This window comes from Hemibagrus wyckioides, linkage group LG27 (genome assembly GCF_019097595.1).
Source record: "Hemibagrus wyckioides isolate EC202008001 linkage group LG27, SWU_Hwy_1.0, whole genome shotgun sequence".
Lineage (NCBI taxonomy): Eukaryota > Metazoa > Chordata > Actinopteri > Siluriformes > Bagridae > Hemibagrus > Hemibagrus wyckioides.
In genome coordinates, this window is record NC_080736.1 from 19,706,228 (window position 1) to 19,729,511 (window position 23,284).

Sequence of the window (23,284 nt, forward strand, 5' to 3'; positions counted from 1 at the left end):
TGAGTGTTTTTGTGTGTACAGAGTAGTGCAGAGTACAAAGTAGTGCAATATTAGCATGTGCAACAATCAGCTGAGGTAGAATGTTATGTTATGTTGTGTGGGGGTAAGACCAGAGAGTCCAGATCCTAGGTGTACTGGTTGAGGGCCCAAATGGCCTGCGGGAAGAAGCTCCTCCTCATTCACTCTGTGTTCGCCTTCAAGGAACGGAAACGTTTCCCTGACCTCAACAGAGAGAAGAGTCCATTGTTGGGATGGCTGAGGTCCTTCATAATCTTGCTGTCTTTGGTCCAGCACCGCTTGCTGTATATAGTGTTCAGGTCAGGAAGCTAGGTGCGGATGGTACGCTCGGCTGATCGCACCACCCTCTGGAGAGCTTGCCTGTCCTGTTTGGTGCTGTTCCCAAACCAGGCAGTGATACTTCCCGTCAGGATGCTCTCAATGGTGCAGGTGTAGAATGTCTTTAGCACCTTTGAGGGCAGTTTAAAGTCCTTCAGACTTTAAATTAATATGTAATATAATTTTATAATTTTTATAACAATTATATGAAAATGTTGATCATTACTTCAATAATTGTCTCTCATGCATAAACAACCACAAATTAAAATATTTACATTCTTGGTGCTAATTTTTTTTGCAGCACAAATACCTAAAGTAGATCATTTTTATGCCTCCAACACTGTCTTATAGCAGGATATGAAGTAACTATCTGTAATTATTACTTCTGTATTCCAAAAGGATGGAAAATTGAAAACACAATAGATACACAACTTATTTGGTACACAGGATTCAAGATTGGCAAACAATCTTACAAACATTAAAAAAATATATAAAGAACATTGTCCTCCATCTATCCATTCATGGATACATGCCATGTATCCTAACTGTCCACCTCATCTGTCCTCTGATACGAAAACCTCTGAGTTATGATCATATTGAGTCTAACATTAAACCAGCATCCAGAGTCTGCTTGTCATACATTGAGAGAAAATGCACAGTTTGAAGCCAAATCATTTTCATCCTACACAGGATCTTCAAGAAAATATGATTATCCTGACCTGAGCTAATTTACTGAATCAACCAACTCACATCTCCATTCTTTCTTTTCATCCATGATGACATTAAAGCCATCTGTTGCTGCTTCTGGTGTTTCATCACTGACTGTGCCACAACCCCGATACCTGTTCATTACACCTTTCAGTGAGATAGTTTTAGAGTGTGCACGCGACCTTCCTGGACACGGACCCACGCATCGACACAGACAGACTCTCGGTGTCCTGCTCGGTCCGGCTCCTCTGTGGAGATGACGGCGTGTGGTTAAAAAATCATAACAAACAAACTTAAAAAGTGGGGGGGGGGGGCATGTCCCCCCTGTCCCCAGTGGAAATTATGCCCCTGAATCCAAACAGGATGACTTAAGAATCCCCTCCTATGTGTGGAGTTGGTTTGATAAACTAACAATTTTAAATGGTCATTTTATAACGGAGCAACATCAGCTTCTGGCTGTATTATATTAAAAGATATAGTGACTGAATGTAAATTACTACAAAGTTTCACAATAAAATTGATTGATCTTTATTTTGAGCATAGAGAATGTCATCCTGAAGTGATCTGAGATGGTTTTATCAACAAACATCTTAAAATATCCATTTTATAATGTACTACAAAGTGCTTCAGGTATTGTGAATTTGAAGAGGAATTATTATTAATTGGTTAATCTTTATTGACAGAATATAGTAGGTCACTCTGTTATTTCAGTTAGTTTTATGAAATAACATTTTATAACATTCATTTTATAATGGATTAAAAAGTGCTTTCTGGCATAATTATATTGCCAGCTTGAAGAAGAATTACTTAAAATTATTAAAAAGTAAATTTGGGGTGATCTTTATTGAGACCAGAGAGTAGGTCAATCTGAAATGGTTTAATCAACTAACAAATGGGATTTTTATTAAAAAATTATCATTTTGTATTAATTTATTGTTCGGTGGTGTAGGAGCTCGGGCCGCTCGCTTTCCTCTTCCAGCGCTATTACCGCTAAGTATCTAAAAGCCGCGCCCCTTAAATATAAGTGCGGCTAGTTTAACCGTGCTTTCAGAAAGAGGGGCTGGTTTAACCGCAATCCATTTTTACACTTTCCCCTTATTTTAAACTCATTTTCTTTTCATCACGGGTACCAGCCTCTGCTTCACCGAGACACGGCTGTATCCAGCGGTACCGGACCACGCCATCTTCACGGTTTACCTCCTGGACAGTGTGTCTGATGGTAAACAGCAGCCGAAGAGACAGCGCGAGCATTTTTCCTCTCACGCGCCCCTGCACACACAACCTGGAGCTCCTGACCATCAAATGTCGTCCTTTGTTTCTCCTTCTGGAATTTACCTCAGTCATAGTGAGTGGTGTTTTAATTCCACCCCAGGAAGACTCGGACACTGCCTTGTGTGAACTACATGAGGTTCTCACTCTACACCAGACTCATCACCAGGACACTGCGCTCGTTGTGGAGGGAGACTTTAACGGAGATAAACTCAAACCAGCATGGTGAACAAACTTCCATCAGCACGTCAACTGCCACCTGCCACCAGGGGCAAAAGCTTCTGGGACCTTTGCTACACTTCGTTTAAAAACATCTACAAAGTACAATCTACAGCCATCTTCATCATGTCTAGATATAAGCACAGACTGATACAGGAAGCTTCGGTTCACTTGGACGGACCAATCGGGGGCCGCGCTTTAGGAAACTCTAGATGACGCGGAATGGATCGTATGACGTCGCAGTGTTTACGGAAGAGGTTGTGCGATTTATCGGGGAAATTGATAAACGATATAGTTCACAGAACCATCATGAGAACGGTTTCCAACCAGAAGTCCACTGAGGATAAAACTATCCGTGATGCTCTGAGATTACTCATCGCTGATTGTAAATCGTGACTCGCCACCGGGAACACCGAAGTTTTAGGTTAGATATTCACCAGACATTCAGCGACGTGACACTTAGGGACCGTCAATAAATTACCATTTGAATAAAACAAACTCAGGAGGTATGTATCATTCAGTTGGTAATTTATTGACGGTCCCTAAGTGACACGCCGCTGAATGTGTGTGGAATATAAATCCTAAAACTAACTTCACCTCGGTACCGGGAACATGGACGAGTACGAGGCTGTGTCTTACACCGTGAGCAGAGCGGAGAAGGAGACTGCAGCTAATAACTCTATTACAGATATCACACACAGTTACACACACCTACACTTTATACACAATAATCATACTGTTCTGTTCACACATCAATATTCATATATATTTATTTAGATTTTTATATCATTTCCCTTTACCTGTTCAGGTAATTCTATTTCTGTATTTATATATAACTATTTTTTATAATATTTTTTCTTGTTTTTATGACAGATTGTGGAGAATTATTGTGTGTGGTTGTGTATATGACAAATAAAATGTGATTTTGAAGAGTAATATAATTATGAGATGATAGTGTGTGGTATTGGTGATGTGTAACTTTAATATAGTTGTTTAATATTGAATCGATTTCTGCTCAGTGTGTTTCAGTCTCTACTGATACTGATTACTGTATACATTTTAAAATTCTTATATTGTGATTAAAGATGAAACAAACTGTTTTTTATTAAAAAAAATTAAAATAAGTAAATAATTTTTAAAAACACACACACAAAATGCTTATAAGCTCAATTTATTCTTGTAAACATTAACATTTTAAAGATTTTACAGTAACAGATCCGACATATTAAAATCGATCTTGATGGAGGTCGGTATTCGGTGCTTTAACAGATCAAGTGAAAGAAGAGAGACGATGAGAGAAAGCAGGATATAGTAGAAAATGTTCAGGATTTCTTCAGGCCAATACACATGTTATATATGTATGTGTGTGTATAAAATTATTAAATGTACAAAAGACAACAGATAAACAAAAGGAGCCTGAATAACATAAATAAATGACAATTACTAAAGACAGAAATGAGTTAATACTGTTTAAGTCTAATCCTAAAACTCTCACCCTGAGCATCCTTCCTGTGCTGGTCATGATGCTGAATGTAAAGTCACCAAACTCAGCTGTTAGTGATCATTCTCCAGTTCTGGAGTTCTCTTTACTGAAGCCACATTCTGAAATGGAAAAAAAATCTCATTACACTCTGTAATAAACACTTCTACTGGGATAAATCCAAAACATCTGGATCAAGCTAAGCAGAGATTAAAGATCAATTAAAGAGAGGTGGCAGTGACAGTGGGCTTTGCCACTGCTTAGGAGGACACATTATCTAGTCTTAGTAAGTTCTAGCATCTAGTGTCAGTCTTGCTAACACACACACACACACACACACACACAGGTAGAAAGACTGTATACTTACTTGCAGTGTGTCATATTCTGGGGACACAGTCATGAGGTTCAGCGCTGTGTATGTATCATCTCCAGGTGTTGGAACACACTGAGAGAGATGAAGAGAAAACCTCTTTAGCTTTTATTCAATAACAGATTTATAGGAACTTTATGTAGAGCTTCATGATGATAAAGACATGAAGTGAAAAGTTCTCTCAGTACCTGAGTGTCTCTCTCTGATCTTTTCTTCCTCCTGTTCACACAAAGGATATTAAAACCAGGCTGTTCAATCTGTTCCTAAATTCAGCTAATTTTTACTACTGGATTATGATCATGGTAATTTAAGGAATATAAAAAATATTCAGTCACTCACTTAATACACAGGACAGCGATAATAAGAGAGAGAAGCAGAGCAGGAACGAGTGCAGCAGCAGCTCCCCATACAGCATGCAGCTTCCACACCTCAGCTGAGATAAAGAAAAGCTTTTAGCACAAAACTTTTAACTGTGAAAAATAAACAATTTTTTAAACAAGCATATCTTCTATTATTGAGAATATCATTTCTATATCCTCTGCGTCTCATTTCGGATGCTGCGTCCTCCAGAGATTGCAGTTTGCTGCATACGGCAACAAGAATTTTTTTTTTTGGAGAAAAGTAACTGTAATAAAATGGACTATTCCTTGTGAGGTGTGAAATACTGTAGAATAATTTCTTTTTTATTTTGTTATTTAACGGTTGATTAGTATTTATTGCCGTGGCTTCCAGGGGTGATTCTAGAATTCTCATTTAAGGGGGGCTCGGCCCCCAATGAGGGTATAATAGTAAAAAATAAATTAATAAATAAATAAAATAAAGGTTTGACTAACAGGGTAGGATGGTAAACGTATTGCAGCATTCCACTGTATTGCATAGATGTGTATAACATTTGAGTACTGAACAAGCCAAATACGAGTCTTCCTGATCACACACACACACACACACACACACATACACACACACACACAAGTCCTCTGATCCTCGCTCTGCGGATTGAAGAACGCGCTGAAAGACGGGGAGGAGCCGAAATCTGCCGGAGTTTTCATATGAAAGTTAAAGGGGACTGAGGTGATCACCAATTTGTGTAGAGTTTATGGAGAATCGCAGAATTTTAGGGGGGCTGAGTAGAAAATGGCCTAGCGATGCCCATGGTGATGTCATAATGAAGGTATAGAGGTGGATTCATTCAGGAAGGACACCAGTGAAGGCCTAGGTCTGAAATGCACGGCCCACCACTGTTATACACAGTACATCAGTAAATACCACCACTGAAGTTTTACTCACTTATAAAACACTCAGGAAAAATGCTGTTATAATCAGCTTCTGGGTGCTAACAGCAACTGAGTAGTGACAGGGTTGGGCGAGTCAAATAATATAAACCTGTGATTTATTTAGCAGACAGAACACTTACCTAACACATCCAGGTGTGTTGGTGTAGAGGTGTGGTTTCCCAGCTGGTTGTGAGCAGTGCAGTAGTACAGTCCACTGTGCTGGGAGCTGATGTTGCTGATGCTGTAATTCTGGCCTGTTGTCAGCAGTGTGTCTGCAGCTGCACTCTGCTTAAACCAGGAGTAGGTGAGAACAGGAGGGTTTGCATCACTGCTACAGCTCAGAGTCACTGAATCTCCCTCCACTGTGTCTCCAGAGGGAAGAACCACTGCTCTGGTGTTTTTAGGGGAATCTGATTAGAAATAAAACACCTGAATCAGCTGCTGTGTGTTCAGGATCAGTGTTTGATAGACATGTAGATGGATTCTGATTGAGGAGAGTAAAATCCACACTCACACACTGGAGGAGAGAGGAGACTGTCATGACCTTCAACAGCACAGCTGTAACTGACCGCACCAACGACTGCAGCTACAGAGCAGGAGGCAGATTTACACTCAGACACACGCTGTCCGTTCTTGTACCAGATGTAAGGTGGTGTTACAGTTCAGCTTGATTTGTCCACTACCCGAGTCTGATACTGTAACCTTCAGATCTGCAAATATTAAATTAGGTTCAGAGTTACTTTCATTTACTTCATCTGTATAAATGTAGTTAAATAAATGTATAATAGTGTGACATTACCTGTGACAGACAGAGTGACTCCAGGTTCTCCGGTGTATTTTCCTGTAGGATCAGTGTAGAATCTGAACCTGTATGTTTGAGCGTCTCTCTCTCTCAGGTTAGTGATTCTCAGACTACAGTCATTCTGGGAGCTCTGTGTGTACTGCACTCGACCCTGATACTCCTCATCCTCTCTCACATCCTCAGGGTCAGCACCACCCTGCCATTTAATGAACCATACTGATTTTATCACTGTGAGGCCTGCAGGATATTTATAAGAGCAGGAAAGATTAATCGATGTGTTTTTCAGAGCACACACATGTTCAGGAGTATAAGTCACACCCCAACACTCTATACCCAGTACACCTGAAACACACAGAGAGGTACACACAGGAAGGAAGAAGTCAGAACTGAATTTTGTGTCTTTATAAACATTTCGCAGCTCAGATGTGTTTATTCTGTGTCAATGAAAATAATATAAATACTGTGAGGCAGAAAACTGACTATAAAAACGATACATTAACTACAACAATCACCTATTTACATCCATTATTCTGCTTTATTTCGTACCCATAGCTTTGTATAGCTAGCATTTGCTGTTTGATTATTTAGCATGTGTTGTTAGGGTTGTCATGTTTCCAGTGTATTAACATCCACTATATGTCTTATTTGGAATGTTTGAGTTCATTGAATGATTTCTGAAAGATGAGAGCATTTCATTATATTATATCCAAAAATCTCAAAAATTCAAACTTTACTCTATAAAAACTCCTACTACTGAAAATCTTTCCAGACCACAAACAAATAAAATCAACTGGAAACCCACCAGTCAAATGATGTAATGAGGGATTTCCCCATCCACAGAGACCAGTAAAGACAAGTACAGGACCTCTAGATTCTCTGAACTGGTGAACTTAAACACAAAGTTTAAAGCCCTACTAAAGAACTAACAGAAGATTAAATTGATAAGTTGATGGTTCATTCAGTTCATGGTTTGACATATACCACACATTGCTAACAACATGGATTCATTTCCAATATTCATTTCATTTTAATCTCTGTTCTAAACCCTTGTTTGTGATCTTTGTGTGTGTTTATGTGTTAGTTCAGTTCTGTGTATTAGAACAGTATAATAAACTCTCATCTGTGTTTAAAGGAAAGCGTTTTGAAGTTATTGTGTTAAGCTGCTGATCCTGTTACTGTGATCTTAATATAGTGTTTTCACCACAGTTAGGACATACACACACACACACACACAAGAAGCACAAAGTAAAAATGTAGTTGCAAGCAATGATGATCGGTGCCATCGCCGTCCAGGTGCACCAGACACAGTGGGCACTGTGGGTACATGCATTTAAAGGGGAAATACCAAAAGGACAAAAGTGACAATTTGGGTCTAATGAAACTAATAACAGCAATGTACACTGATGGCAAAAAGACAACTGACTCTCCCTCTAAACTATATCACTATATCAGTTTTTATTCTATAAAAATTGTGAACATTAAGCCATATTAAAAAAAATAAAGGGGAAAGAGCATGGTAATTAGCTTCATCTAGTGGACATGGTTTAGTACTGCAGGGCCGAGCCACAGTGACCTCCTAATGGCCGCAGATTCCAACCTGTCTGCTGATCTTCATGAGTTTTTGAACATGTTAAGACCCCCAAAAGTGCCCGGATGATTTGGGAAAAAAAAAAATAAAAATCCTTAGAAGAACAAGAGGGCCCTTCGCACTGCTAGTGCTTGGGCCTTAATGAGTTCAGAGCATAAAGTAATAACTTGTGCACTGACCAGCAAGACCATAACCACAGTGTTAACTGCTGCTGCTGTTCTCAGAAACACATAGAGTGTGACCAGAGGACGTGTGAAAACAACGATAAAAACAGAACTTCATTCCAGTTTATAGAATTTATAGTACAAATTCAACAGTGCAGGACATTAATATTTTATATAATAGATTCATAATGAAATGTAGCAATTTGATCATAATATCTAATATATAACAATATATTACATAATAATATATAAAACATAATATAATGATTTGATATATTTATGTTTCAAAAGAATTTGCAATAATTAATTTTCTTTCCTGCTCCATAACTCTTGTCTTTTACTCTCCAACATCCTACAAATGTTCTTCTCTACACCCAAATCATGTCAAATTTATAAAATACGTATTTTATATAATATATTATTAATTAATAATTATATTAATAATTATAATATATTATTGCAGTAGAAACACAACAGCACAGTAAAACAGGAGAGAGAGATGAAATATGGGAAAAGTTTACCTGTCAGTAACATGAGGATCGCTGCTACTGTAATATTTCTCAACATTCTGGAAAACATCAGCCTTCAGACAGCTGACACTCGAAGATCCACCACGTGTAGAATTTACACCAAAAATATCCTCATAAATAGAAAATGAATCGATCTTACTCTTATAATGAATATTAACGGTCTTAATCAGCCTGTTCCTCCTTCACTCGCACTGCACTCGTAAGCAGTTATGAGCTTCTTTATGACTCTAACAGCAAAGACACAGAAGTTGAGAAGCGCATTGTGTCATGACACCTCCCTCATTTAGATTAGTCTCTTCCTTTTCACTGAACGAGAACAGACATACAAGTGTGATTAACATCTCTCACTTACACTAGACTCTTTTCTTTTGTGCTACAAAAACGCATCTCTATAACTTAAGTAGCATCGCAACCACCTAGCAACACCATAAAAAACACCAAGATTTTGAGGAACAAAGACTCGAAGCGGCGACCGAGGGGCAAACGAGCCGGCATCAGGAACAGGCTAAGAGCATGTGCACACCGGGCTCCCTTGCCTAGCATCCTGTTAGCCAATGTCCAGGCTCTGGAAAACAAGCTCGATGACCTCAGGGCCAGGGTAAAGTTCCGTAGAGACAATCGGGACTGCAACCTTCTCTGCTTCACCGAGACATGGCTGAACCCAGCGGTACCAGACCACACCATCCAGCTGGCCGAGTTCTTCTTGTTTCACTGCATAGACAGAACAATGGAGTTGGGGAAGACAAGAGGAGGTGGAGTGTGTCTGATGGTAAACAACAGCTGGTGCAACAGCACAAGCATTTCACCTCTTTCACGCTCACCAAACCTGGAACTTCTGACCATCAAATGTCGCCCTTTCTACCTTCCTCGGGAATTTAGTTTGGTCATCGTCAGATCTGTTTATATTCCACCTCAGGCGGACATGGACACTGCTTTATGGGAGCTGCATGAAGCTCTCACTCTTCACCAGACACAACACCGTGACACTGCGCTCATTGTGGCGGGGGACTTTAATAGTGCTAACCTCAAACGCTCAGCGCCAAACTTTCACCAACACATCACCTGCCCCACCAGGGGTAAAAGAACACTGGACCACTGCTACACACAGTACAAAGACAGCTATAAAGCACAGCCATGTCCACAGTTTGGGAAATCGGACCATGCTGCCATCTTCCTCATGTCTAAATATAAACAAAGGTTAAATCAGGAAGACCCGGTTTAGCACTGGACCCACCAATCAGTGGCCGATATCTACAAGACAAGCTAAACACCTTTTACGCTCGATTCGAGGCTGCAGCTCACAGCGCTAACAGTGTTAGCAGCACTAACAGCGCGGTAAGCAGCACGCACACAGAGAATGCCAGAGAGGAAGGCGCATTCATCATCTCGAGAGTGAATACCAGGAAAGCAGCAGGTCCAGATGGCATCACGGGTCGGGTCCTGAAGGCCTGTGCTGACCAGCTTGCACCTGTGTTCACTAATATATTCAACCTCTCCCTGGAACAATCTAAAATCCTGACGTGCTTCAAACAGTCCACCATTGTTCCTGTCCCCAAGAAACCCCTAGCCCGCCTGCCTCAACAACTACTGCTCAGTAGTCCTGACCTCAGTAGTGATAAAGTGCTTTGAAAGACTAACCAGAAACTTCATCACTTCTTCTCTACCTGACAACCTGGACCTGCTACAGTTCACGTACCTGTCCAACCGATCTACTGAGGACGCCTTGCACACCTCCATCACACAGCCCTGAGCCACCTGGACAGCAGAAAGGGGAATTATGTTAAAATGCTGTTTGTTGACTACAGTTCAGTGTTTAACACCATAATTCCCTCCACACTCACCACTAAGTTGGAGATTCTGGGCCTCAGCCCGTCCCTGTGTCGATGGATCTCAAACTTCCTGACAGACAGACCACAGGCAGGATGGGTGGGCAACCATGTCTCACCCTCATTCACCCTCAGCACTGGAGCCCCCCAGGGTTGTGTTCTGAGCCCCCTGCTGTACTTACTGTACACCTATGACTCTATGGCCACTTCAAAGGACTTCAAACTGCCCTCAAAGGTGCTAAAGATGTTCTACACCTGCACCATTGAGATTATCCTGACGGGAAGCATCACAACCTGGGGTGGAAACAGCACCAAGCAGGACAATCAAGCTCTCCAGAGGGTGGTGCGATCAGCTGAGCGTACCATTCGCACCAAGCTTCCTGAACTGGAGACTATATACAACAAGCGGTGCTGGACCAAGGCCAGGAAGATAATGAAGGACTTTAGCTATCCCGACAATTGACTCTTCTCTCTGTTGCGGTCAGGGAAACGTTTCCGCTCCTTGAAGGCAAACACAGAGAGAATGAGAAGGAGCTTCTTCCCGCAGGCCACTAGGGCCCTCAACCAGAATACCTAGGCCAGGACAAACCATCGAAAAAAGGATTTCACTACATGTCGTACTGTGTATGATTTTGTATGTGACAAATATAATTTAAATTTGATATATCCTCCTCAGGGGAAGTCTGAGGTAAAAGTTACTGAGGGATTTCTCTCTGTTCTTTTTATACATCTGATTGAATGATGACAGGTTTCTTGAACAGCATTAACCATAAAAAGCCATAAAATAATTAGTCTCTTAGGCTAACTGTCTCGACTGAGATGCTGAGAGGACGCTAGTGCAGGTTACATGGGTTAAGAAATTTCCAAGAAAAAGAAGAAAAACCAATGAATGGATTAAAAAGTGCCTCATGACACAATTATATTGACAGATATGGCGAATTTGATGAACTTTTTTTTAAAAATCCACAGTAGAATTGCTTGATCTTTATTGGGAACATGGAGTAGGTGATTATAAAGTGATGTGAGTTAACTTCATCAACTAACAGTTCTTTATCTTGAACATAGAGTAGATCGTTATGAAGTGATCTAAGTGGATTTGATCAACTAACAATCTGAACTGTTTATTTTTTATAATGGATTAAAAACTGATTCCTGTCTGAATTTTAGTGACAGATATAGTGACTTTGAAGAGGAATATCTTTGTAATTCAACAGTAACATGAATTTATCTTTTTTCTGGTTTAAAACAGTTTGTGTCTCTTAAATCTTATTTTCCTCCATTCTTGTGTGTTCGTGTTGTTACGAGTTTATTGTAAATGATGGTTTTGTATGAAGTTCTGGTTCTGTGGTGTAGGAGCTCGCGAACGCTGGCTTTCCTCTTTCAGCGCTATTACCGCTAAGTGTCTAAAAGCCGCGCCACTAAAATATACGTGCAGCTAGTTTAACCGTGCTTTCAGAAAGAGCGGCTGGATAAACCGCAGTATTAGAAACAGCTCGGTAACAACTGGTGATAAACGGAACAGAGCGTTTAATTCATCAAGAACCGAGACACGGCTGTATCCACGGACCAGGACACTGCGCTCGTTGTGGAGGGAGACTTTAACGGAGATAAACTCAAACGCGAGGTGAACAAACTTCCATCAGCACGTCAACTGCCACCAGGGGCAAAAGGTTCTGGGCCCATTGCTACACTTCGCTTAAAGACACCTACAAGGTACAGTCTACAGCCATCTTCATCATGTCTAGATATAAACACAGACTGATACAGGAAGCTTCGGTTCAGTGGGAGGTCGCGCGCTGGACGGACCAATCGGTGGCCGCGCTTTAGGAATCTGAATTGATCGTGTTCAGTCGCAGCTCTGATGACGTCGCAGTGTTTACGGAAGAGGTTGTCCGATTTATCGGGGAAATTGGCAGAGCATCATGTTTCACAAAAACAATCCTGAGAAAGTTTCCCAAAGAGATGTCGTAAGTAGATAAAGCCGTCGCGACGGTCTGAGATTTCCCAAGGGGCGTCTCTTTTCACCTACATTACCTCCTAAAGACCTCGCTGTGGTTCAGTTACCATAGCGACCAGTTGTGCTAACTGGAGCACTGCACGCGCACCCAGCTGCCTGCACTCAGTGCTTCCTCGTGTGATAGGAAAGCAGAGGTACAGTAACAGGCCGTGTCTTTTGTGAAACTGTGACTTTTTACCCAGCAGAACTAGGAAAACAAAGCCAAGATGTCACATTGGTCATACTGTTCTGCCACCGATCAGTATTCATATATATTTATTCATATTTTCTAAATATTGTCTCTTTGCTTGTAAAGGTAATTCTCTTCCTAATGTCATGCTGTGAATGGTTGTATATGTGACAAATAAAATTTGATTTTGATACTTTAATATAGTTGTTTTATATTGAATCGATTTCTGCTCAATGTGTTTCAGTCTCTACTGATACTGTTTACTGTATACATTTTACAATTCTTGCTTAGGTTGCCATTAAAGATGGAATATACACAGACATACAAGTGTGATTAAAACGCCTTTGTTACCTCATTTCTTTTGTGCTATAAAAATCGTCTCTATAACTTAAAACATATTCTTGACAAACAGTCAACTTCAAGGGAATATCTAAAATATCTGTGGAACCACCAGGCATCCAATTTGGTTAGCACAGCAACAACCTAGCAGCACCATAGATTGCACCTGAAACATCACAGTGACCAACCAGCACCATGCTAGCAAACCACTGGAACACCTTATCAACCAACTTGGTTAGCACAGCAACCACCTGGTACATCATGGCAACCAAAGAGAAGCAGAGTAGGCTAGTAACCTACTCGAATATCAACCACCAAGAAACACCCTGGCAACCCCATTTAATATCATAGCAGACACTGGAAAATGATGGCATGCACATTGTGTGAGCTGCATGTCAACGTTACCACTGAATAGAACCCGTAGTTTACCTTAGGAACCATAACCACAACCACCACAGACATTGAGAACACGCCCACTCCGGTAATCAGATATGGCCAAATTATTCCCCCAGTCTTTTATGTTCCTGATGCTGCTCTGTTGCACTTCATTATGCACTTATTATGCATTTATTGCTATTGTATGTTGGTAGGATAACAAAAAGCCTCTGCAGACTAGCAGTTTCGCGTTCAACTGAGTGTGAGGCTTCTCGGGGTATTCAAACGTTCACCTTCACATTCTTCAGGAGAACTTCACATCATGTTCAAGTCAAACAGCAGAATGAAGAAAAAGTCTGATATTTGTGACTTTGATCGTAGCACCTGAGAATGCACAGAACAATGCACCATTCTGTGTAAACCACAAAAGATCAGTAGTTTCTGAAATAGTGAAAATAAAACAGACCATCTGGAACCAGAAACCATTAAAATAACACATATCACACGTTTCCTTCATTCTAACGTTTGATTTGAGTTTAGCTTAGTGACGTTAGCAGGCTTATATGAAAATGAAAGGAAATACACAGAAAACTGGAAGATGTAGAGGAGATAAACCTCAGAGTTGTGAGGGAAAGTCAGTTACAAAGCGTACTGATAACACCGATTAGGAGGACAGAAGACTGAGTGGCTGTGAATAAAACTTTATTGTAAATCTGGACACACGGTCATTTCAGACACATCAAGACAAAGACCCAAACACTTTCTCAAACCCGTTCTTATCGAGCACGCGCCCCAGCCTGGTGGAGAAATACAGTGTGTCCGAGCAGCTGTAGCGCTTCAGCCTTAATATAACCTCAGCCCGTGAGTCTCCTGTGTCTCCAAGAGTCAATACGTCCGACACAGGCATATACATGTCCCTCCGGTGGCCCCAGAAAGATAGATGGGCCACCTTTAACGTGGTGTGTGTGTGGTCCAGGTACATCATCCCCACCACTCGCCGGATGTAATGGCTTATAACGTAGAGCATGATGGCGGCGAAGGCAGCAATGCCCGTGGTGTAGCTTAGAAGACTGAATGACGCCTGACCCTGAAGGTAGAAGTAATAGACTGTGGGTAGAAGGACGCCGGTGATGCCGGTCTGAGCCAGTTTGAGCCTGGAGAGCGCACGCAGTACTCGGATGGCGGGGAACGCATAAATTAAGGTGTACTTTCGTGACGCCAGGTCTGAGCAGGGAACTACAGCTTGGTGCTGCGGTGAAGGAAGCAGAGGCCGTTTTGCCGGACAGCTCGCCCACAGAAGCCGCCCGTCTGTCCATGACTGCGTGTGAGAACGGAAGAAGAGCGGCTGGACGCTCAGAGATGGACGGCGGCATCGGATACCGGGTGCCAGCAGTGATAAGGTCACACGGATCAGACGTGGTGATCTCAGCTGGAAAAGAGAGAAATAATCAGCACGTGAGAATTGTGATATATATCACGCCTATATCTCTATAGCTGTTGATTATTTTCCTGTAACAGCTCGACACAGCCTTCTGCTCCTGACACACTGATCATCATTACACGAGCAGCTAATGTGTGTCTAAGATGTCCGTAAGGGTTTATTTCAGCATGAGCTCTCGGCATGTTTGAGTATCATCGACAGGTTTCAACTTTTAAGTGGTTTTAGATGTTGCATAAAGTAAAACGCTTGCTAGTCACTCACCATTTCAGTTCTGCAGCGGGGTGAAGCACTGCGTGACGCCAGGCTTCAAAATAAAAGCTCCTAAATAAAATTCAAAATAAAACACATCGTGTGAGTGTGTACAAAAAAGACCCATTTTCTGCACACACACACACAGATAGATAGATAGATAGATAGATAGATAGATAGATAGATAATTTATTTATAAATACTTATATATTTATATAGTATTTATGCAGTCCAACTATATCTGTGCAGCTGATAACATTAATATAATGTTAATTAATAATGTTAGTTAATGTTATTTATGAATAAATAATAATTCTGAAAACAATATTAATATAAATAATAAAAAATAAAATAAATAATAATTCTGAAAACAATATTAATATAAATAATAAAAAATAAAATAAATAATAATAAATAATAATAAAATAAAAATATTAAGAATAAAGATAGGATTTATAATAATAATAATAATATTTTTTTAACATTATCACCATCGTTATTATTATTATTATTATTATTTCTCCATACTACAATGGATTTTTATTTAATTTCACAGTTGGCATGACCATTATAGTGCACTATATCATGAAGTGAACACTGCCTGGGAGTGTGGAACATATTGTTCTGGGTAGCTGTATGTTGTGTGCATGCGCGCTGAGGAGCTAAACAGGATATGTTGAGAACAGCGCCAGATGAGGTGAAAATAGCTTAATTTGCAGTTCCTGTTCAATGAACCGTATCAAACCGAGTGTAAAGTAAAAGCTTCCCCTGGGTGATGTTTTAGGTTTGGGTTTGAATGAGTAGATACTTTAGTCCTAAATCTATTTATTTGACCTCAAAGAGTCGGGGGATTTTATTTTGCTCCGTTTTGAAGAAAGCCTCAGATGTTTATAAGATGCTGCAGTTAGGAGACGGTGTGACCTGCTTCTCGGCTCTGTTCATGCTCGTATTGCTCGGCACCAGGAGCGCGGTTTGCTCCATCGGCCTCACCGCTGTTCTCTACCTCTTTCTGGTGGTCTTCCGTTTCCCACAAGTCCCCGCGAGCCGTGCCAGGCAAGTGCTGCGCCCCGGGAGGCTCGCGCCCGGCGGAGTGTCGGTGGTGGCGCACCGGGCCGGTGCTCACGACGCCCCTGAGAACACAATAGCAGCAATAAGAGCTGTGAGTAAAATATGACTGTTCATCATTTTCTACCATTATGATGTAATATACAGGAAATCTTCCTTCCCATCTACATCTGGATGTTTGAATATGTAAATTAGGAACGCATATATATATAATCATACCACGCCCATTAACCAGAAGTATGTGGGCTGCTGACCATCACACTCGTACAGTTATATTGTCAAAAATTTTGGGACATTTGCCTTTACATGCACATGAACTTTAATGACTGTAGGGTTTAATATGGAGTTGGCCTGCCCTTTGCAGCTTTAAAAGCTTCAACTCCTCTGGGAAGGCTTTCCACAAGGTTTAGGAGTGTGTTTTGAAGACCTACCTCTTCCTGAAGCACTTAAACTAGCTCTTATTTTTCCCTGTTTGTTTTATGTATTGTATGTTGTATGTACATTTATAAAAAAAAAAAAAAAAAAAAAAACAACTCAATTTTTAGGCTGATGGTATCTTAAGTCTGTGACCTACTGAACCGCGTTAATGTATTCATCAATACTGATTGATTCATTGACATTCTTTTTCACAAATGTTTGTAGAAGCAGTCTGAATGCTTGCTTTTATACACCTGTGGCCATGGAAGTGATTGGAACGCCTGAATTTAATGATTTGGAGGGGTGTTCCAGCTTGTTTGACCATTGTGATGTGGAGACAGAGAGTCTCAACCTCCCGAAGCCTCTATCATAGTCAGTGCTCTGGACTTATGGGTGATTGATGGTCAGGTGTCCACAAACGTTTGGCTATTTAGAGTAGCTACATGTAGCCCTCTCCCAGACACATACTGAATTTTTTCAGTAAGTACATCAGCTCAATAGGTGGTAAGGGAAAGAGTCTAATAATCAAGCTGAATTTAATTCATTCATCTTTAGGAAGTGCTTTATCCTGGTCAGGGGGGCAGTAGATCCTTAGGCCTAAGGATGTGTTGGGTTACAATTTGGAATTGCATTATATTTAGACCACAGAATTCAAAACAGATTTTTTTTTTACTGTGTAAAAGAAGGCGTTGGTGGAAAAGAAAAAGCACCATATGGAAGTCTTGTTCCTTCCCTGATATTTCTTGTTCTAGGCCAGCGCAAACGGAGCGACAGGCGTGGAGCTGGATCTGGAATTCACCGCCGACGGTGTTGCCATCCTGATGCACGATGATACCGTGGACCGGACAACCAATGGATCGGGACCACTGAGCAAGCTGCGCTTCTCGGAGATTGGCAAATTGGACGCCGCTGCCAAACACAGACTCAGGTAAGATACAAAGAGAAGAGTCATTAGATACTTCAGGCAAAGACTCTTATCAGAATATCAGAATATAAGAATATAAAATATATAAAAGAATATTCATTCGTGATGCATCAAACCTTTAATCTTTCCAGATTTACTTCTAAAGCATGATGAAGGATTTATTAATATTCATGGTCCTCTTCTGTGCGCTGACCCGACACCTGAGACCGTTGACGAACCTAATGATCTGAGTGTGTGTTTTCCTGTTCTTCCCGCAGCGACCGTTTCCGTGGCGAGAAGGTCCCGACTCTGCAGGAAGCGGTGGAGGAAAGCATCAAACACCAGCTGATCATCTACTTCGATGTCAAAGGTCACCCAGACGAGGTAGGGTCATCGGCGAGACGCTGACCGATTAAACAGCCGGACACGGCGAGTGTGCGTTTTTGTTACCAGCTGTCACTACATCTGGATCTGCTCTACACATCATCACCATCCTCCCAACAGTCGAGAGAAATCCTAAAGCCTTACCAATTATCCTCTTAATTATGGCAAAGTTAAGAAACTAGCAAGATTCACCAAGTTATTTAGCTGATATGAAATTGAAACATATTAAAAGCAGTGGTGATTTAAAACTTTTTTTTTTTTCTGCATTTTGCTCTCCACAGGCTGCAGCAGCTCTGAAACGGCTCTATGTGAAACACCCGATGCTCTACAACTCCAGCGTAGTGTGTTCCTTTGAGCCCAAAGTCATCTACAGGGTAACATTTCTACCACTCCGCTCCATTTAGCTGCTGATTTTTTTATCCTCAGTACCTTGGAGATGATGTGTAGGAGTCATACAGCAGCCTGGCTACCAGTTCAAAACATCTGGATAAGCCACGTTCTCACAGTAACTCAGCAGATTGGGACTTCTGCGCCATACAGTGCAGCATGTGTGTGTTTGTCCTCCTCCAGATGAGGCAGGCCGATCCAGATGTCGTGACGGCGCTGACGCATCGGCCGTGGAGCCTGAGTCACTTCGGCGACGGCTTGCCGCGGTTCTCGTCGGCATGGAAACAGCATTGGATGCAGGTGCTGGATGTGCTCCTGGACTGGGCGCATCATCACCTGCTGTGGAAACTGTGCGGCGTGTCGGCTTTCCTGCTGCAGAAGAACCACATCTCCATGTGAGGGCACATTTTTTCTGGCTACATAACGTGATTATGTGTGAGATTTCTTTTTATTATATTTATCACAATGATATTTTCTTGTCAACGCAATTAACATTCACCGTTTTGGAAGTTAGGCAGAATCTCAAACGGCTTCCTTTACACTTTCTTTGCTCCCTTCGAAGGGTATGATACATATAGGCAGCTATAGGGCACACCCTACCTAGTGCGCTCTGTGTGCAGTGAAATGTTTGCTATTCAGTGTTTTTACTTGATCTTGTGTCCTTGCATCTTTGCGCTTTCTAATTTCACAGATAATAAAAAGTATTGGCACCTTTAGTTTTCCTTTTTTCACTTCAATCACAATCACAGTAGAAAACCTTGTTGAGGGGGACTTTAACTATGAAAGAAAATTTGACAGATTGTGCCCACCGCAACTAAGTTAACCCCCCCTCCCCTCCCCCTCCCCCCAAAAGCTCCACCTACTTTCACAGACAGCTTCTTTCAAGAAGAGAGCCTGGGTTAGTTACTGAATGTTAATGGTCCAATTTTAATAGACTGAATGTGTGTGTGTGTGTGTGTGTGTGTGTGTGTGTGTGTGTGTGTGTGTGTGTGTGCGTGTGTTAGGGACACGGTGCAGTACTGGGCCGAGCGTGGCGTCGAGGTCGTGGCCTGGACAGTGAACACGGCTGTGGAGAAGAATTACTACCAGCAGCAAGTGAACATCAACTACATCACAGACAGTCTGAAAGAGGACTGTGAGCCTCACTACTGACACACACACTCTCTCTCACACACACACACACACACACACACACTCTCTCTCTTACACACATACACACACACACACTCACTCTCTCTCTCAAAAGCAGACACACAAACACACACACACACAAAATCATTTCCAAAGCAAATGTACACAGCATTTGGCCTTAAATTATTATTATTACTACTTATCACCACCATTTTCATCCGTTTATGATGTGTAAATTAGTAAAATATTACGGGGAGGTGTGTTGTGATGGTCGGTCGCTCGCTCAGTATTAGGAATACCACGATTTCCAGAATATAGGACATGTTTCTTTTCCTCAAGCAGGTGCTGGGAATTCTATAATGTACCCACATATGTTCTAAGTTAAGTAAATGCGCTCTATTTTCATGCTAAACCAGCAGCTATGGGAAGGTGCTAACGTAACATTGCAACGAAATCTGGACTAGAGCGTGCCACGAGGTCTTCTAGCATTCTCCATTCTGATTGGTCGGAAAGGTCTTGATTTTTCGGAGAGTCGTGCAGCTATAAATGACGACAGGTTTACATTAACACTCTTGTCAACGTAATGTGTCATAATTGTGGTGGGATTTTTTTTTTTTTTTTTTCTCAGTCAGGAATTTTTCCCTAACAGGAAAGTCTTTAAGTTTTCCAGGTTTTTCAGTCACGTGACATGCTGCTGTGTTTTTCAAGGGAAATGAAAACAATCCGGTGAAGGAACGACTGTTTAAAAAGCGAAGCGAGAACAGGAGCTGACTTGTTTCTGTCCTGTTTAAGCGGATAAAAAAAGCCGACGCTCCGGGTGTGCACGTAACTTGATCACTGATTATTTTCCGATAACAGCATGCTCCGAAATGTGTGCGTGTGTGTTTTTTTTAGCAGTCACCTGCTGTGTAACACAAGGCCAGAGAGCATGTTAAACACACTTGGTGGTTTTCTCTGTGAGGAAAAGAAGATAGACACATTCTCACACACTCTCGAAACCTCAGTCGAACCTTTAAACAGTGTCATAGTGTGTTTAAGGCACTGAATGCATCAGTTATCTTTTCTGAAGGATGGTGTGTTAGACGCCCTGTAACTAACACGCACAACGGCTGGAATTGTGTTAACATTGTATACTTCCTTAGACGAAAACTTTAGCTGTTTCAATGTACTTTACTCAGGTGACGATATCAACATCCTTCACTGCTTTGACTTATCGAGTATAAAACCAACAGAAAGGGAACTTTTGAGGTTTAGCTTTTAGGCTCGGTTCAGATTCCTTTTAGCGTAGTTAATTATTAGCTTGACGTTTATCGCGGTTTATGATCTTATCGCATTAGCGGATTATATTTGTACAATTCCACTCAGCTCACATGCAGCGTAAAATCAGTCCGAAGAGATCAAAGTTGTCATTTCTTTCATGATTAAACCAATCACACAGTCTGTAGATAACAGTAAACATATCTGATTGTCAGTGAAAGATAACTCACTCACCCCCCAGAGTCCAGTCTGCCCTGTTACACACCACATGAGTTGTGTGTTTGGTCTTGATTAAGAGGAGTTGGGCAACTTGAATAAATCAGTTCTCACTATCAGACTGCACTTTCAGCAGCAGCACCGATCCCACAATACACAATTATCTGACGTGTGTGAGCAGCTAGTGGGCTTTAAGAAGTCCTGAAATGCAAAGTCTTGCACTGTTTCAGATATATTTACTGATGCACAGAGAGACAACTCAAATATTGTGAGCATGAGGGGGGGCAAAAAAATCTAACAAAATGACCGTATTTGAATTGCTGTTAGCAGTAAGAGTCAAACATTTACGACGTTTGTTGATCCCGACTAAAGGTTCTTTAGAATCCGTGTAGTAATTTGAGACGTCCAGCTACGGCGCAAACTAAAGCAATAAGCTGACAGCTACTAACGAAACGTGCTAACGATAACTAATTTGTCATTGGCAAGATTACAACCTTGACACTGCACTTTTTTTAATTTAATAAAAATGAAGCTAATTTAAAGATTTCACAGAAACGGGGGTAAAACCGGTGTGTCTTTAGTTGGCAAAATATAGAATGTTTATGTGGTTGATCTATGTTCAGTCAGTTCAGAATGTACACTATATGCACAAATAAAAGTTTGTGCACCCCTCACACCCATATGTGCTAGTTCCACATTTATTAATCCCCCTCTTTTTTTCTTTTTTTTTTTTACTAAATGTTGGAGCATGGCTGTAGGGATTTTGGATCATTCAGCCACAAGAGCTCAGACGCCGAGGAGGTCTGGGGTGCAGTCGGTGTCCCAGTTCAATCCCAAAAGTGTTCAGTGGGGTTGGGTCAGAGTCGGGGCTCTGTGCAGGACACTCGAGTTCTTCCACTCCAACCTTAACACATCATCATCATCATGTCTTCATGGTGAGTGCCTTGTGCACAGTGGCATTGGAACAGGTTCATGCCTGTTAGTTCCAGTGAAGGGAAATTTACAAGACGTTCTATACAATTCTGTGCTTTCAGATTTGTGGCAGCAGGATGTGGGGAAGAAGAACATATTGGTGTGATGGTCAGTGTGCACAAACTTTTGGCCATGCAGTGTGTTTATGAATTGTATGAATGCTGAATGAAGAAGAGTTGTTGATGAAGTCTGGACTAATGTCTCCATGTTACCAAAAGTCTATTAAATAAACACACTGGGTAACAGTTCAGTAGGAATACTTGTATCTTCCGATGAATTATTTAATATTTAATAAACGAATGTAACCTAAATGATTGGAAGCATGGTGTTTACTGTACTGTACTGTAAATGACCAATAAACTGGTTGAAGAGCTGACCCTGGGTTTGAGACTGCTTGTGTAATCAGCGAGCGTCACGGTGACGTAAGAGTTGCATCACATTCGCCTTCCAGGACGTTTCTCCTTCTCTACGACTTCGTAAAAGACAAATGGTAGTGGTCAGTGTTCTCTCGGTGGTTGTAAAAGCCGGACTTGGACCACGTGACGCACTTTGCCCTAAAAAAAAATCCCATACACTATAATCCGTTTGAGCCGCTACAGCGGCGCATTGGAGCTGCTCGTGTCTGCGTAGAATTTACGCAGAACTCTAAGCAGGGGGGGGGGTTATTACGCAAACCTCTGCGCAGGGTTTACCCAAACATCTAGGCACGATTCACGCAGATACGCGTGCAGGATTTACGAAGAATTCCGCGTCGTTTTGGCTGATGAGGGTTAAAACAAATTACACGTCATATTTTCATAGAAGTCTTGAAAATCTCTTTGTACCATCTAACTAACGAAGATACAGTAATTGTCCTGATAGCGCCGCAAAACCTTCACCTACTGACCTACGCGTGCAATGTTGGGTTGTCAGATTTGTGCGATTTAATATTTCCACTAAAACGTAGACAAACCAATAAATAAATAAATACAGTGTGATCAGATTATATCTTTAACTCACACAATTCAAACATAAGCAGGTAACCAGTACCTCTGTCCCTTTAGTGGAAAAAAAGCAGACATTTCTTGCGTTATTTCTTGCGTTTTTACACAAATATACTGTGTTTTTGTGAAAAACATGCTTGCATTGAAACGTGTTGCAGAAAACCATGCACATGTAAGCTCTAATGTGACTCATCTGAAAAACACACACACCCATGTAAACTATGTAAGGTGTATAAAAAACACTACGTGTAAAAAAAAAATAAAGGTCTCATTACTATAAGGGATTTAATATTCGATTTAAACTACCCCCCCCCAGATATTTCCTTTCCATCATATAACACCATATGTATAATACTGAGACTACTCTAACCGAATATGAATACATTTTAAACTGATCTTAACATAATTTCTA

At 41.2% G+C, this 23,284-nt stretch overlaps 3 protein-coding genes across 6 annotated transcripts in view; 1 reads left to right on the forward strand and 2 right to left on the reverse strand.

The window, feature by feature from the left end:
- LOC131347599 (uncharacterized) overlaps positions 1 to 5,722 on the reverse strand; it is a 30,843-nt gene extending 25,121 nt beyond the window's left edge. Inside the window, exons 1-3 of the mRNA XM_058381762.1 lie at positions 4,722 to 5,722; positions 4,571 to 4,601; positions 4,380 to 4,457 (exon numbers count right to left, since the gene is read on the reverse strand). The gene's annotated coding sequence lies outside the window, so the exon portion shown is untranslated. The remainder of the gene's footprint in view (positions 1 to 4,379; positions 4,458 to 4,570; positions 4,602 to 4,721) is intronic.
- An 8,431-nt stretch (positions 5,723 to 14,153) lies between these two features.
- On the reverse strand, positions 14,154 to 15,303 carry tmem186 (transmembrane protein 186). The gene is made up of 2 exons (XM_058381452.1): positions 15,169 to 15,303; positions 14,154 to 14,895 (listed from the first exon to the last, which is right to left on the reverse strand). The coding sequence occupies exons 1-2, from the start codon at positions 15,169 to 15,171 to the stop codon at positions 14,206 to 14,208; spliced, it is 693 nt and encodes a 230-aa protein (XP_058237435.1). The 5' UTR covers positions 15,172 to 15,303; the 3' UTR covers positions 14,154 to 14,205.
- Positions 15,304 to 15,722: 419 nt separating this feature from the next.
- gde1 (glycerophosphodiester phosphodiesterase 1) lies at positions 15,723 to 22,473 on the forward strand. 4 transcript variants are annotated; one of them, XM_058381458.1, is made up of 8 exons: positions 15,733 to 16,315; positions 17,391 to 17,566; positions 17,821 to 17,926; positions 18,208 to 18,300; positions 18,497 to 18,708; positions 19,318 to 19,448; positions 21,676 to 21,852; positions 21,952 to 22,462. In XM_058381458.1, the coding sequence occupies exons 1-8, from the start codon at positions 15,953 to 15,955 to the stop codon at positions 21,993 to 21,995; spliced, it is 1,302 nt and encodes a 433-aa protein (XP_058237441.1). In that variant the 5' UTR covers positions 15,733 to 15,952; the 3' UTR covers positions 21,996 to 22,462. The 4 variants fall into 4 exon arrangements, with proteins under 4 accessions (XP_058237439.1, XP_058237442.1, XP_058237441.1 ...); XM_058381457.1 differs by having other exon boundaries at positions 15,734 to 16,315; positions 19,318 to 19,408; positions 21,952 to 22,461; XM_058381456.1 differs by having other exon boundaries at positions 15,723 to 16,315; positions 21,676 to 22,473.
- The last annotated feature ends 811 nt before the right edge of the window (positions 22,474 to 23,284 follow it).